This window comes from Stegostoma tigrinum, chromosome 34 (assembly GCF_030684315.1).
Source record: "Stegostoma tigrinum isolate sSteTig4 chromosome 34, sSteTig4.hap1, whole genome shotgun sequence".
Classification (NCBI taxonomy): Eukaryota; Metazoa; Chordata; class Chondrichthyes; order Orectolobiformes; family Stegostomatidae; genus Stegostoma; species Stegostoma tigrinum.
The window spans coordinates 9989695-10007146 of NC_081387.1; the positions used below are offsets into that span (position 1 = coordinate 9989695).

The 17452-nt window shown below is 43.9% G+C and overlaps 1 protein-coding gene across 3 annotated transcripts in view; it reads right to left on the minus strand.

Moving 5' to 3' along the window:
- LOC125446286 (netrin-G1-like) overlaps positions 1-17151 on the minus strand; it is a 63944-nt gene extending 46793 nt beyond the window's left edge. The window contains exons 1-3 of one of the 3 annotated variants that reach the window (XM_059639643.1): positions 17124-17151; positions 15281-15736; positions 8254-9097 (exon numbers count right to left, since the gene is read on the minus strand). In XM_059639643.1, the coding sequence (XP_059495626.1) occupies positions 8254-8508 (255 nt within the window). In that variant the 5' untranslated portion in view covers positions 8509-9097; positions 15281-15736; positions 17124-17151. Of the gene's footprint in view, positions 1-8253; positions 9098-15280; positions 16408-17123 lie in introns of those variants that run through there. The other 2 variants (XM_059639644.1, XM_059639645.1) reach the window with 2 other exon arrangements.
- Positions 17152-17452: the final 301 nt, after the last annotated feature.

Here is a 17452-nt window from a genome sequence, read left to right on the forward strand (position 1 = left end):
CAACTCATCCTGGATGACCAGATATTTTAAGTTAATTTTGTCCATTTACCAGCATTTGGTCCATTTTCCTCTGAACTATTCCTATTCATGTCCCCATCCACATGTCTTTTAAATGTTGTAATTGTACCAGCCTCCACCATTTAGTCTGACAGCTCATTCCATACTCACACTGCCTTCTTTGTGGAAGAAGTTGCCTCTTAGGTCCCTTAGCTCCCTTCTAAATCTTTCCCCCCTCGCCTTCCATGCTCTAGTTTTGGACTTCAATATCATGGGGAAAATATTTTGGCTATTCACCCTATGTATGCCCCCCATGATCTTATAAACTGCTATAAACTCACCCCTCAGCCATTGATGCTCGAAGGAAAATATCTCCAGATTATTCAGTCTCTCTCTAGCCAAACACTCCAACCCTTGTAAATCTTTTCTGAACCCTTTCAAATTTCACAACATCCTTCCTATAGCAGGGATACCAGAACTGAATGCAATAGTCCAAAAGTGGCCTAACCAATATACCGTACGGCTGCAACATAACCTCACAACTCCTATAGTCAATATATTGACCAAGAAATGTAAGCATGCAAAATGCCTTCTTCAGTAACCTGTCTACCTATAACTCCACTTTCAAGGAATGGTGAACCTGCACTTCAATGTCTGTTTGTTCAGCAACACTCCCCAGGACCTTGCTATTAAGTGTATACGTTCCTCAGGGTCTGTGCTGTGGCTTTAACTTTTTCAACTTTCTGACAATAGGGAATCAAAGACATGGTAGCTAAGTTGACAAAGTTGGGAAAGGAAGAGGGTTGTGATCAAAATATGGTGAGTCTGCAGACAGATATGTATGTGTCGAGTGACCAAATATCAAACAAGTACAGTATAATGTTGAAAACTGTGAAGCTTTCGCCTTGTTCAGATGAATGTGAAAGCAGAGAATTACTTAAAGGGTGAGTGACTGAGGAATTATGAGATGCAGAGAGGTCTTGTTGTTTTAGTACATGTGCAAGAAAAAAAATGGTATTCAGGCACAGTGCATAATGAAGAAGAAGGCTAATACAATCCTAACCTTTGTTATTGGAGAAATTGTATGCAAAAGTAAGCATATTATGTTTCAGTGATACAAGATATCAGTGAGATAACATCTTGAATATCATTTGTTATTTAAGAAAGGATGTAAATATGTTTGTAATTCAGAGGAAGTTTATTAGATTGATATGTGGAATGAATGGGTTGTCTTCTGAGGATAGGTTGTACAGGATGATTTCTTTTCTCCTGGAGATTTGAATGTTGGGGAATGATTCAATTGAAGTTAGACCTGGAAAGGAGGTAGCTCTTGTAGACAAGTCCTGCAGTAGTGGGGTTAGGTTTTTAACACTCGGGTTACTCATTTTGGACTGCGATGAGGAGATTTCATTCCACAGAGTCGTGAGATTTTGAAACTCTCTACCTCAGAAGCTGGGCCATTGAATAGTTTTGAGGCAGAGATAAATAAACCCTTGTCAGATAAGGGAATGAAAGATCACTGGGGTCGATGGGAATGTGGATTTCAAAACATAAAAGATCAGCCAAAGTCTTATTGAATGGCTGGGCAAGCTCAAGGGGTTGAATGGTCTCACTCTGATTCTATTTTGCATGTTCATATGTCCACTCTGTGCCCAGTGTTTCATCTCTGTCTCTCTGGGCCAGACTTTGTGGCGTTGTACCCAGCATTCCATCTGTCTCTGGGTCACACTGTACCCCACCATTTCTTTCTCTAAGTCAAACTGTGTCTTGCTGTATCCAGTGTTCCACCAGTCTCTGGGTCACACTGTGTCTCACTGTATACAGTGTCCTATCTCTTTCTGGATCACACCTTGTTTCATTGTATCCAGTGTTCTATTTCCCACTGGGTCACACCGTGTCTCACTGTACATATTGTGCTATCTCTCTGTGGCTCACACCTTGTTTCATTGTATTCAGTGTCCTATTTCTCTCTGAGTCACACTGTGTCTCTCTGTATCCAGTGTCCGAACTCTCACTGTGTGTCTTTAAAATGAAAAATAAATGGAAATCAAATTCCTGTGTATCTTTATATACAGTGTACATTACTCTCTTGGTCACACTGTGTCTCACAGCATTCAGTGTCCCATTTCTTTCAAACAATGAAGAGTCCATTCTGAACGCAATATCCCAGGTGTTGCCGATCTAGCATTTTCTGCAGAGTCATAGTCAGTTTTGATTACTGGCCCAAGAAACACTCAGATCAATGAACAAATTGACACTAAAGTGGAATTGAACGTGAATACATTGAACTGGAGCCAGATATTAATCAAATTGGGGGTTGCAAAATCAGCAGAATACCCCATTTAGAACATTTTGATCAATGAGAATTAGGTGATGCCTTTTAGTCTGAAATAAAAAGAAAATGATCATCACCACTCCATCAGCAAAATTGCCTACATTCACCATCTTAACATTCACAAGTGTCTCCCCTGCCCTAGTTGATCTGTTGCTGGTCCCCTTACCTCCAGTCTTCAATCTTCCAATTTTTTACTGCTTGAACTCTCACCCAAATTCATTTTCTCATCACCTCCATTCTTGCTCATTGAGTTGCACACAATATAGAACAACTCAATATTCAAATTTGTATCTTGCTATTCACATTTCTTCATACCTTTTTGTCCCTGTATTCCCCATCACCAAAATCTCAATAAGATATTCTGGCTGATCTTATTTGACTTTCTTGAACATCTCTGATTATAATTACTCCAGCACTGGTACGGCAACCAGCTCTGGAATTCAGTCCCAAAATCTCTTCACATTTCCACCAATCTCTCTACCTTCAAGACTCTGTTGAACACCAACTTCTCTAACCAGATTATTCATCATTTGTCATAATATCTCATGGTGTGCATTGGAAAATTCCTGCCTGGTTCACTCCTATTTCATTGGATGTTTTGCTATATTAAAACTAGTACTTAAATATAAACTGCTGTTGTAATTAGAAATGATTATTTCAGACATTAGAGGAAGAGGATGAATTCAGACAGTCCTGCATCACCTTTTCATTTTCAGCTTACTTGATATTCCCAGCATCTTTTAAATAAAGAGAAGAATAGGTGGACTCTGGCCATAAAGTGAACAAGAGGCAAAACTGTGAAAAATTATAGAACTGCAACAGCGTGAAGAAGAAAACAGCAGGCAGTCCCACAGCTCAATGCTGACCCACAGAGGAGTTCAGCCAATTCATAAACCATCATCTCTGCTTTAAGCTCATCCACAAACCATTCCTCTTTTTAAAAATAAACAACATAGTGACTCAGTGATTAGCACTGCTGCCTCCCAGTACCACGGATTCAGGTTCAATTCTACCTTCGGGCAACTGTCTGTTTTGAGTTTGAACAATCTTGCCATGTTGGCGTGGGTTTCTCCTGGGTGATCCAGTTTCCATCCACAGTGCAAACATGTGCAAGTTAGGTGGATTGTCTAAGGATGTGCCGGCTAGGCAGATTTGCCATGGGAAATGTAGGGGTGTAGGGTAGGGGATGGGTCTGGGTGGCAATTTCTTCGAAGGGGCAGTGTGAATCTGATGGGCTAAATGGCCTGCTTGCATGCTGTATAGATTCTGTCCCGTTCACATTACAGACTATTTCTCTTGCACTCAAAAATAAAGCAAAGAACTCCAGAAGATGGAGAACCAAAACACACAAAAAGACAAATGGCTGGAGAAAATCAGCAGGGCTGGCAATATCTGTGGAAAGCAATCAAAGTTAACATTTCAAGCCCAGCGACCCTTTGCTGTGTCTCTCTCAAAGCCCATAATGACCTAATTGCTCTTGTGAAGATGGTTGCGAGACACCTCTTTGATAATTGAGTGTCACATTTCAGTCATTTGAGAGGTTCAGAGTGAACCACATTGTTGTCGGTCTGGTTTCCCATATAACCCAGACTAAGTGAGGATTGGGAAACTGACTTTATTTTATGACAATCTGGTCGTTCTATGATCACTGTCAATGCTCCCAGGCGTGTTATTTAAATAACTGAAATTAAACTCCTTAGCTGCTGCACTGGAATTTGAACTCATGTCTGTGATCATTGGACAAGATGCCTGGAATATTAGTTCCAAAGCATAACCACTATGCAACCATTATTGATGTCTAATTTATATTTGGATTTCATTTAATTTGCACTTAGAAAAAAAACTATTGAAATATAAAGTTGATTGAATTCACCCCATTTCACGTTGACTCAAACTTTCAATTGATAAATTCATCTGATTGAGGCTTTGTTGTTTTCGTGAAAAGCTGAGATATGGAGCTGCACTTACATCCGATGTTGTTTATTCAAATGTGACAGTGACTGGCTACTTGTCTCCATCCTTGCGTGTGTAAGTGAGAGTACTGGAATTGTGTTGAAGGGGCTGAGAGAGAGCATGGCTCGTAGATAACTCAATTTGTGGAGTTTTGCCACTGCAATCACGGAAATGGGCAGAGTTTCTGTTGAAATGTGCTGCCCGTTGAGATAAAGTGGTAAGAAGGAGATCAATAATGTGACAGGTCAACAGCAAGACTCGCGATGTCTTCCTCAACCCAGCCTCAAAGGTCATTGCAACATTGGAACATTCTCCCTGGATTACTGCCGCAGTAATATAATTTTTTACATCACTGTACCTACCCCCAGTATATTGTATCACCACAGCATCTCTCCAGGAATTAGCATCTTTGTACTGACGTCACAGCCACAGTCTGAATGCATTCTCACCCTGGAGTCTTTCCGTCTCACTCACCCACTCACACTGAATACGGAATCAGAGAAGCAAAATTCAGGAGATGGAACAGATTGGGAATGAAGGAGCAAGAACATGTGTCAAAAAACAGCCACGGATTTTTTTTTAAAAAATGTGCTACGTGATAAAGGTTTCAAAATTTGAGTAAGTCTTTCAGGCACTAGCTGGCCTATTAAATCCCAGTGGGAAAGATGAAATGCCACTGTGCCACCCTGAAGAAACACCATTCAAAATGATGATCTGAACGTAACAATGTTGCTGTCTGTGAGACTGTTTTGCGTACAGGTTGCTGGTGTGTTTCCTTCATTACAAAGTGAACACAGTTCGAGGAGCACGTAATTGACTGTGAAGCACTTTGGGATATTCTGTAACAGTAATAGAGGACTGGTCTCACCGGATCCAGCCAATGTTTCACACACGTTATTGACATTGCAATATATAGAATAGTCGTAAGATTTACTTCAAAGACTTACATTATTGTTATAACAGATTACTAATTGACTTGCAGAAAAGTTCCCTCTGACAAACTACACAATTTGCAATAAAAGATCCAATTCAATTATTGCTGAAACACGTAGCTGATTAACTCAGGGTTTTACCCCTCTAACAAAAATGTCAGAATCAATTACTGGGAGGAAACGCTTAAAGTAATGACAGGACAATTATTATTTAGAAACAACAGCAAATTTACATCTCAATTACTTTATTGCTGGATAATTTAGAGGGCTGAAACCTCATCAAATCATTCAGTCAGATACTGTGAGGCTACAAAATCTATAAGAATCCAATTAGATGTGTTTTGGCTGAAATCTGAACTTCAAAAAATAAAATGTTTCACAGAAGCCCCAAAAAGAGTGATAATCTTTTATTCATTAACAGAATGAGGGGGTTTCTGGCTGGGCAGCATTTATTGCCCATCCCTAATTGCCCAGACGGCAGTTGAAAGTCAATCACATTGCTGTGGGTCTGGAGTCACATGTAGGCCAGACCAGGTAAGGATGGCAGTTTCCTTCCCTAAAGGACACTCGTGAGCCAGAAGGGTTTTTCTTGACAATGGATTCATGGTCATCATTAGATTTTTAATTGCAGATATTTTATTGAATTCAAATTCCACCATCTGCTGTGATGGGATTTGAATCCTGGTCCCCAGAATGTTATCTGGGTCTCTGGATTAACAGTCCAGCGAAAATACCATTCGGCCATTGCCTCCCCTAATCATTATAAGCATCACTGACAAGAAACAAAATTGGACAGATCCCACACTCGAGATATAATTCCTGCTTCTCTAGACTGTCCGTATAAACTGAATGTCTTTATCCTTGAAGCTTTTACACGAACTAACCTCAGCAACCTCTCCAAGGCAAAAAAGCTCTCAACCATAGGAATAGGTCTCAACCATTCAGACATTTGGTTCTGTTCCTCCATTCAATGAGATCCTTGATGACCGAAAATCCTGAACTCTACTTCCTGCCTTTCCCCCAAAGCCTTTACTTCCCTTGCTAAACTCTAATACTGGCAATCAACCTCGTCACCCTTCTCTGAACAGCCTGCAATGTCATTATCTTACTTTCACAAAGAAGCAAAACAGTTCACAGTATTGAAGATGTGAATTGATTCGCACCTTGTATAGTTTCAGAAAGACCTCCCCGTTCTTGCATTTCATTCCTATCTAAATAAAGGACAAACTTCCATTTGCTGTCTCTGCAGCCTGATGAACTTGCATGCTAGCTTTTTGTGATTCAGGCACACTGACCCCCAGGTCCCTCTGTGGTGTGTTTTCTATGGTTTCTATCTCCTTTTAAATAGCATATGGTCCTTCTATGAATCCTGACCAAGTGCATGGCCTCATAATAATCCACATCATATTTCATCTGCAAAGTGCATGCTCACTCACTTGACCCCTCTCTGTCCCTGTGCAGGCTCTTTGTATCCTCTACACTACCTGCCCTCCCAACTATGTTTGTGTCATGCATAAACTTGAAAATAGTGCATCCACTTCCATCATCTGAGTAATTAATATATATTGTGGAAAGTAAGAGCCTCAGTGCTGATCTTTTGGGAACTCCAATAGTTACAGCATGCCATTCTTATGTCAACTCTCTGTCTTCCATTAATTAGCCACTCTTATATTCATGCTACTGTGCTACAATCAACACAATGAATTGTTACCATGTTAATTACTCTCATGTGTTGTACCTTCCCAAGCAGCTTTTGGAAATCTAACTGTTTTATGTTACTGATGCACTTTTGCCTATCTAACTTACTACCTCAGGAAAGAATCTAAACAAATTTTGTCAGGCATGATTTCTCCTTCAAAAAGCCATGTTGACTCTGCTTGATTATTTTGTATGCTTCTAAATGTGATGCAACTGCATCCTTTATAACAGACTCCAATATTTTTCCAAAGGCAGATGTTAAGCTAATTCCCTCCCTCCCTTTTCAAATAAGGACAGTTTGCAATGGCAGTTTTCCAGCTGTCTGGGACTTTTTTGACCTATTAGGATTCTCGCAACATTTCTACCAACACATTCATTATCTCTGTAGCTGCTTCCTTTGACATCCAATTATGCTAACCCTCAGGGCCAGGGGGTTTATTGGCATTTCACCCTTAGTTCCTCTACATTGCACTGATACTCAATTATTCCTTTTTTTTGTCACCTCTGTTGGTTTATAAAACTTTCCCAATCCTCTGATTTACTGCTAATCTTTGCCAAGTTCTTTGATGTTTCATTTATTCCTTAACTTTCTTTCCTTGTGGTCCCTCACTTCCTCAGTTAGCAATGGTTGGCTTATCTGCTTCCTGAATCCTACTTCCTCACTCAGGTATTTCTTTGCTGTGAGCCATGAACTACTTTCTTAAATATCCTCAACTGTCTTTTCTGCTAAAAACTTTTCCTAGCTCACTCCAAGTAACTCTGCTCTCATCTTTATGTAATCAGCCTTATTTAAGATCTGCATCATTGTTTCCCAACCCAAATTTGTCACTCTCAAACTGCGTGCTAAATTCCACCATATTATGTTCACTGTTCCCTATGGGGATTTATAACTCTGAGATAATTTATTACACCTTCCACTTTACACATTACCACATCTAAATTGTTGAATACACACATATTGTTCTCAGATATTGTCTTGAATGTAGTCTATGAACTCTTCTTCATGGCTATCTCGGCAACTTGATTTTCCCAATCTACATGAGATTAAAATCATTCATGATTAATGTACTGCCCTTTTCACATGTCCCATTCATCTATCCCTAGTAATACAGTACCAAAATTTTATAATATTTTAGTGTATTACAATATTTTGTCTTGGGCCTGTCCACTGACTTAACATTTTTTTATCACTACTTCCTTGCTTTTGTTCTCATTGAATCTGATAATGAATCCAATGTTGGAGAGTGAACAGAATTCACTTTGATAAAGGCTATTCAGTGAGCCTCTGTTCACAGTGCCACACACAACAGAAGCTGCTTTCAAAAGGGTTGTACTCACCAGAGTGCAGTACATCTCAGGAGTCTCTCCACACGTGCTGTTGGGGGGATCCAGACTGATCTTAAGGAACCTGGTGAGCAAGGTGGCCTCAGGTTGGCAGGCCATGTAATCCCAACTCATCCCTTGGTCCCAGTGGACCCGGGTCTTACACAGGTCATAGTGACCCCAGGAAGGGAAGTGCTGTGCAGAGAGAGACAGGGTCACATAGAGAGTGTGAAGGGGCAGCAGGCTAGATAGATGCATTGCTCCAACCATACCCTTTTTAGAAAGGAGGGAATCTCAGTATGTCTGAGCCTGACTCAGGGTGTAACCATTCTCACAGGGTTGTCTGTTAGAAAGGAGTGACCTCAATCTATCTGGGATTGTTTCAAGAGATCACAATACAGTTTGCTCAGACAAAAGGTTATTTCAGTCTGCGCATATATTCCAAGAGTTTAAATTCCTGTTGTTTTCCCCAATGTTCACATTAATATGCTGCGTTTTGCATTCCAACTGCTTCTCCTCAGTTTAGTGTTGATAACCTGGATGTTAGGATATTGGTTGATTTTCTCAATTTTGATTATGTATTCCAGATGTTTGGTTTCCAGTTATTTTATTTTCTCCCCAACATTAGCTTTAATCATCCAGATGTTAGGATTCAGTCTTTGCTGCTGATATTGCAGGTGTTACAATTCCAGCTGCTTATACCAGTGTCGGTGAAAATGTTCTGCGATTTAGGATTCAGGCTGTCTTTTCCAGCTGTTTACTGTGTCTGGCAGATGATCAATCAGTACTCAAAGCCAACATGGTGACTGCTGCCTGACCAGACACTGTTTCCCATTGATCATCTCTTCCTTCTGGTTCCCTGTAGGGAAACAAACCAAATCGATGGATTTCAGAACAGGTACCGCAGACCATCAACCTTTGCTCAACCAACCTCAGACTTGATCCACCAGCAGTTGTGACGTTGCACAGAAATAATGTGATTCACAGCAGCCAAATGGGGGAGGAATGAATGAATGAAACAAATCAAAATCCCAAATGAGACAAAAGGCCAATAAGTCTGTTTTATTTAATGATGTTGATTTGGAATAAATATTGGACCAGATACTGGGGAGAATTCCCCTGTTGCTCTTCACTATAGTGGCTGTGGGATCAGTTACATCAGTTTGAGACAGACAAAGCTTTAGCCTCAGCTGACCTATTTCAAAATTGACAGTGCAATGCTTCATCAATTCTACGTCTCTAACAGGATAGCACCTGCTCAGCACTGCCCACTTGAATTTGTATTGCTTTTCTGCAGAAATGTATGAACATCAGAGGAAGAGTAAGCCATTCTGCCTGTTGAATGCACTCCATTGGTCAAGATGATCCTGGCTGATCATTTAACTCAGCAGCCTGCTGCCTCTTTCTCTCCAGCCTCTTTCTCTCCAGCCTCTTTGATCCACTTAGTCCTAAGAACAGCATCTACTTCCTTCATGCCAATTTTCAATGTTTTGACCTCAACTCCTGTAGCAGTTTCCTGAGCTCCTCTGACAGTGCAGCTCTCCCTCAGTACTGATTCTCTGACAGTGTGGCACTCCCCCAGTAGTGAACATCCAACAGTGCAGCACTCCATCAGCACTGACCCTCTGATAGTGCAGCATTCCCTTACCACTGAACCTCTGACGGTGCAGCAATCTGTCAGTAATGACCCTCTGACAGTGTGGCACTCTCTCAGTACTGATCCTCTGACAGTGTGGCACTCCCTCAGTACTGACCCTCTGACAGTATGGCACTATCTCAGTACTGATACTCTGACAGTGTGGCACTCCCTCAGTACTGACCTTCTGACAGTGTGCCACTCTCTCAGTACTGACCCTCTGACAGTGCAACACTCCCTCAGTACTGACCCTCTGACAGTGCGGCACTCCCTCAGTACTGACCCTCTGACAGTGCAGCACTCCCTCAGTACTGACCCTCTGACAGTGCGGCACTCCCTCAGTACTGATCCTCTGACAGTGCAGCACTCCCTCAGTACTGACCCTCTGACAGTGCGGCACTCCCTCAGTCCTGACCCTCTGACAGTGCGGCACTCCCTCAGTACTGACCCTCTGACAGTGCGGCACTCCCTCAGTACTGATCCTCTGACAGTGCAGCACTCCCTCAGTACTGACCCTCTGACAGTGCGGCACTCCCTCAGTACTGACACTCTGACAGTGCGGCACTCCCTCAGTACTGACCCTCTGACAGTGCGGCACTCCCTCAGTACTGACCCTCTGACAGTGTGGCACTCCCTCAGTACTGACCCTCTGACAGTGCGGCACTCCCTCAGTACTGACACTCTGACAGTGCGGCACTCCCTCAGTACTGACCCTCTGACAGTGCGGCACTCCCTCAGTACTGACCCTCTGACAGTGCAGCACTCCCTCAGTACTGACCCTCTGACAGTGCGGCACTCCCTCAGTACTGACCCTCTGACAGTGCAGCACTCCCTCAGTACTGACCCTCTGACAGTGCGGCACTCCCTCAGTACTGACCCTCTGACAGTGCGGCACTCCCTCAGTACTGACCCTCTGACAGTGCAGCACTCCCTCAGTACTGACCCTCTGACAGTGCGGCACTCCCTCAGTACTGACCCTCTGACAGTGCGGCACTCCCTCAGTACTGACCCTCTGACAGTGCAGCACTCCCTCAGTACTGACCCTCTGACAGTGCGGCACTCCCTCAGTACTGACCCTCTGACAGTGCAGCACTCCCTCAGTACTGACCCTCTGACAGTGCAGCACTCCCTCAGTACTGACCCTCTGATAGTGCAGCACTCCCTCAGTACTGACCTTGTGACAGTGCAGCACATGCCGAGTACTGATAACAGAGCACTTACTGAGTTTGGTCACTTTGACACTGCAACACTCACTGTCTTTCTCTTTCCTTCTGTTAGCGCAACACCTCCTCAGTATGTCAGCTTGGATTCTACCTTTGAGTCTCTGGTTTGAGATCGAATCGTATCTTTCAGGAGATAGCTAAAGGGACTCCAAAAAAAAACAAAGAACTGTTCACTTTCCTCAATCATCTCTCCTCAACATCAGCCATGATCCACTCTGGAATGAGGGAAATTCTCAGTTTGATTCAGAAAATGTTTAGTGGCCCAACCCATAGCCTACTTTGCAACATAAGATATTACTCTGAGCTGTGAATAACTTGCAGAATAGTAACTCAGATATTTATACCACTTCTTTAGAATAAATATGACAAGATTTTATAAATTTCTTCACCATAAGCAGAAATAGTCTCTGGATTTCTCATTTCCTCCGGTGCAATTCTACTCCTCTTCAGCATGATCGTCACAGTCTGAATCACATTCTGAGCACAACATCACTACTGCAGATCCCCACCGCACACACCCACCATCTCCAGTCAAGCTACTCACACACACTCCCTCCATTGAAATTCGTCAGTGTGCACCCACCACCCCCACATTCCTCCACATGTTCTTACCATCTCCAGTCAACGTGTTCACACACCCTCATCACCTCCAGTTAAACTCTCAAAACACTCTCAACCATTGGCGCTTGGCGTTCAGGCCGCAACACATACTCACCATCTCTCACTTGAATCTTCAACAACAGCTTGCATTTAAATTGCATCTTTAACATAATGAAAGGTCTATGTGATCTGACAATAATTGAGCCAAAGATAGAGATATCAGGATGTAGCTCAAATGTGCATTTTCTAGGAGGGGTTGTCCATGGAGTGAGAGCTACAGAAACATTAGGTTTTGAAGGGACAATCCAGACTTTAGTGCGGAGTCTGCTGCAAGCAGGATTTTGAGTGGTGGAGAGAAAGGAGTGAACATGGATAGGCAGACAGAGACTGAGGAGCATTGAGACAGAGAGGGCAATAGGTCAGGAGGAGTTTACAGAGACAGGAAGGAGGACAAGTACTGGTGGATGCGACTGAACTAAAAAGGGCTACACGTTGAACGAGGTTGAAAATACACAGAGAGATACAGGCATTGGAAGAGATAGAATGGATCAAATGTTTAGTCATAGCTTATATAGGAAGCAGTGTATTGTCTAAGATAACAAAGTGTGGAGCTGGATGAACACTGCAGGCCAAGCAGCATCTCAGGAGCACAAAAGCTGACGTTTCGGGCCTAGACCCTTCATCAGAGATGAGCACATTGCAAATGTCGAAGCAGTTTGCACAAACAGGTGGAATATTGGGTCTAGATTTTCTCAATCCCAGACATAATTGGAGTTTGATTGGGTTGCGATATTTTCTGCCCAGTTTAGTGGAGATTTCTTATTAGTTTCACCTTAACTTCACAGAGCGCTGATCAATATAAATAATTTCACCTTCAGAGCAGGCTAATTGGATTTGACGTTAAAGACAGCTTCAAGCTGAGGGCAGTTTTAATCCTGCTCAGTTTGTGGTTCGACAATGTCAGCTCATTTAATACCCTGGCACTGGAAACTCTGTGATTTCAACATTGAATGAAATGTTAGAGAGAGTTAATTTGATGCCAGACAGGAGCATTAAATACCCAACAGCGAAGCAGAACAATTCCAAAATCTGGCTGTTCATCAAAAACTCATTTCCACGAACGCTGATTTATGGCTTGTGTAATTCCGCTGTTTGTGTTTTCAGGGATATTTCATTATTAGCCGTTAAATGAAGGAAGTTTCTCCAGGGTCTGGAATTGATTCTCATGTTGGACAATGAACGATTGAGCGAACGTCGACGCTCTCCAAGACTGGGTGTCGCCCCAGAGTGAGAATGAGCTGGACAGGCCGGAAGCACTTGTGTCCTGGCTCAGGCTGGGTGAGGCGAACAGACGACGCTTTTCGGTGTCCTCACACCTCCCACACAGGGGGAATGGGAATGTGCGGTGTTGTGTTCGAAATAGTATCCGGAACGGGAGATAAATCACGTACACTGCGCACACATACACGCTATCAGAGACAATACATCTGTACAAAATGCATACATTTGGTATTGCATGGGCAGACATTTCCTTCAAATTGGTATCTGCAAGGCGAAAACTATCTGGCCCCACCACAAAGTCGTTCACTCGCCTTGAATCCATCTCTCTGCTATAACCCTCTATATCCTGCTATTCTACACACCCCTGAACACCATGGGCAATTTAGCACGCACAATCCAACTGGCCTCACACCATCGGACTGTGGGAGGAAACCCATGCAGACAGAAGGAGAACATGCAAAGTCCACGCAGCCAGTCGCCCGCATTTGGGATCGAACACGGGTTCCTAGCGCTGTGAGGCAGCAGTGTTCACCACTGAGCCATCGTCCACTGACTCTAAAATAGATTGCATATTCCATTTCATCGCCATTGGTCAGCTCTGAATGTTGTGGTGCAGGGGTAACATTGCTGGGTTAATCACTCCACAGCCACAAACTCTTGGATAACATGATCAAATCCCTCCGGAGCCGCTCGTAGACTTTACATCAATCAGTTAAAATCAGGGCTTTTATACAAAAAAAAGAAAAAAAAACTGACCTTAGCAAAAATTGCTTTGGAGTCGTCAGCAATTGCTACGCTAAGCAATCTACTACACTACAGTCTTGGAAATCTGCCATCCTTACCTGATGTGAGCTATTTGTGACTCCAAACCACACAGTAATGTGGTTGCTCTGAAATTCTGAGCAAGCCATTCAGTTCATGACCAATTAAGGACTGGATTCGGCAACAGCGCCTGTGTCCCAAGGGATGACTTTATTTTTGAAGAAAAAAGAGACCAGCAGGTTTTTATACAACTACATTATCCATCGATAAATATTGCAGAAAGTACCTTCTGTGGAATCTCCATATTTACACCAGTGCTTCCCAGTTGCCACAGGGGCTACCGGAGAACAGGAGTTGAACGCTGAGGAAGAGGTGATGAAAAGGCAGGTTTTAGGGCGTTGACGCGTTTATTTTGCCAGCTACAACTGGGATCAAAGAATTGTTCAGCAAGTCACACCCATCAAACCCTAAGATTGAAGGGGTCCTTTGCAATGTTACCACTCAGCGCAAAACCCACCACTCGCTGTCATAGATGTCAGAAACCCAGCATTCGATGGAGTTTACGATATGCAGTTTTGAAGTCTTGAACTTCGGAATTCCCACATTTTCTTCAAGGTCATTTATGGGGTTTATCAGCCCTCTCAGACGCCATTAACCGGAGTGAAGCGGTGGGGGTGGGTTGGTTGGGACCATCGAACTCTATAATTCTATAATTCTCAAATCTCCCAGACAATTCACAAATGCCCCATATTATTCTCAAATCTCTCATATAATTCCCAACTCCCCCATACGATTCTTAAATCTGCCAAACAGTTCTCAGATCTCATGCAATTCTCAAATCTGCTATATGATTCCCAACTCTCCCACACAGTTCGCAACTCTCGCTCAAATTCCCAAATCTTTCATACAATTCTCAAGTGTCCTACACTATGTTCAACTCTCCCCAAATCAAAGGACTTACGGATGCTGGAAAATCAGAAACGGTGGCTCAGTGGGTTAGCACTGCAGCTTCACAGCACCAGGGACCCGTGTTCGATTCCAGCCTTGGGCGACTGTCTGTGTGGAGTTTGCACATTCTCCCCGTGTCTGCGTGGGTTTTCTACGGTTGCTCCGGTTTCCTCCCACAGTCCAAAGATGTGCAGGCTAGGTGGATTGGTCATGCCAAATTACCCGTAGTGTTCAGGGGTGTGTGGGTTATAGGGGTGTCAGGGTGGGATGCTTCAAGGGGTGGTGTGGACTTGTTAGGCCGAAGGGCCTGTTTCCACACTGTAGGGAATCTAATCATAATCAATAATCAGAAATTGCTGAAAAAACTCAGCAAGTCTGCCACCATCTGTGGAGAGAGTTCACAGAGTCAAAGCTTCAGGTCGAATGACCCTTCTTCAGAACCGGACCCGAAAAGTTATCTCTTTCTTTTTACAATTCCGAAACAAATCCCGCGCTATTCGCAAATCACTCATGCAATTCTCAAATCTTCTGTGAAATTTTAAAGTCACCCACACAATTCTCAACTCTCCCATTACAATCTCCTAAACAATACCTCTTATCCTCAGACCCAGTGGTCTAGACGCCTCTTCTCCAGTAGGCACATTGCTGCTCAACGATAGACTTGCTCTCGAGTCCCCAGTCGAATCCACTTGGGAACTGGCCAGCGGGACAAGGGGCTAACACCAGGACAGTCTGGAGACAGCAGTGTTGCGGGGTCAGACGGAATGAGGCGGGAGTGGGAGTGGGGTGGGATGGTGGTGTTGGGGATGGGTGAAGGGTTGGTGAGGTGGAGAGGAGGAATAGCGAACGAGCTTAGGCAGACTGCTATCCCGGGGAGAGCTCCGTGTTCCCAGACAACGAGTTCAAAGCTGCCTTTAACGGCATCAGAGAGAAGGGCTTCTGCGTGCGGCTTTTACCGGGCCTGGAACTAAACACAGCATCACGCTGGGGACTGGATCCCGAGATCGAGTCGCCCAGGAAACGATCAGGAAGGAGGAGAATTCCACTCCTAAGAAATTACAAAATTATGGGGGACATTTGGTCAGACTGTGAGAGAGCAGGTGGGCTGCGGGGAAAGAGTGAGAGAGGGGAGATGGAGGAGGGAGAGGGAGGAGGAGTGGATTGGGAGGAGAGGGAATGAGATAGAAACGGAATTAGGCGGAGGCAGCGCGACGGAGTTAGACAGTTTGGGGGAACAGAGTGAAAGTGGTGGGATGTGAGGAGAGAAGGCAGGAAGGGGGAAGGTGTGAAGAGAGGGAGTGACAGGGAGTGGAGAATGAAGGAAGAAGGATGGAGGGAGGAGAGGAAGGGGAAGGTGAGGGCACAAGAAATAAGAGAGAGGTTGGGGCAAAGAGTGGGGACGAAACAGAATAAGCAATGGGGGAAGAAAGAGAGAGAATGGAAAAGATGGAAAATAGAGTTGTGAAGAAGAGAAAGAAGAGCAGGAAGAGAAAACAAATTAGTGAGGGATCTGCTGTTTGGGACTGAACGAAAAGGCCAGGGATAGCGAGAGATGGGATCAAAAGGATAAAGGGTGAGAGGTGGAAATAGAGAACGAAATAAGTAGAGAGATTTGGGCAGGAGTTGGGAAGGTAAAGAACTGGTGGCGGAAACGGAGATTTGCGGATTTGGAAGGAAAATGTGAATCCTCGACGCACTGGAGTAACCCCACCTGAGGATTCCGCGTGGTCCTAAAGGCTGCCCTTTCAACTTTGATCGTACAGCACCTCTGTCCGAATCGCTATAAATGATCTTTACCGACCAGGTGGCGGAATCTGTTCCACAGTGATTGAGAGACTAAAACAATAGGTGCAATGTAAAAGTAATTACAGTTAGAATAATATGGAGGAGTAGCTCCACCCCCAGCCATTTGGTTGGAGTTGTGAAAGCAAGACCAGAAACTTAGAGAGAGGGGGAGAAAGAGAGAGGTGTTGGGTTGGTGGTGGTGGTGGGAGGGGAGGGGGGGGGGGTTTGCTGGTGGTGGTGGCGCAGTGATTCTGGAGAAGAATTACTGGGCCCGAGACGGTGACTCTGCTTTCTCTCCCCAGAGATGCTGCCAGATGTGTTGAGATTCTCCAGCACTCTGCGCTTGTCTGTCTTTTTTCTCGGTCGCTACTTGCACCTCCTTGTTTCACACTTCTCGTTTAATTCCAGTTGCCACTTGGAGATTAACAATCTCCAGACCACCCAGGCTCTGAGCATTAAGAGCAAAGTACCGCCGATGCTGATATATATACAAGGAGAAAGTGATGGAGAAACTCTGCAGGTCTGGCAGCATCCGTATAGGGGAGAGAGAGAGAGAGTGGGTCAACGTTTCGAGAAACCATCGTCGATTGTGGAACAAAACAAAATCTGATTCACGAATGTCCTTTCGGGAAGGAAACTGCCATCCTTACCTGGTTTAGCCCACATGCGACTCCAGACCCATAGCAATGTGGTTGAAACTTAACTGCCCTCTGGGCAATTAGGGATGACAATAAATGCTGGTTTAGCCAGCGACGCCCACGTTCCATGAATTAGCTTTTTTTAAAAAAAGTGCAGGACGCCTCTCGTCAGAAAGAAAACGGTTGGATTCGAAATATTAACTCAGTTTCTCCCCACTCAGCCTCAACCCATACAGAACGTCTCATCTAAACCCAGCACGAGTCTGTGCAATTCAATTTAATTCATTGAGAGAGACAGAGAAAGAGGCCAACAGCAAAAAAAGGACTACAAAGAGAGATAT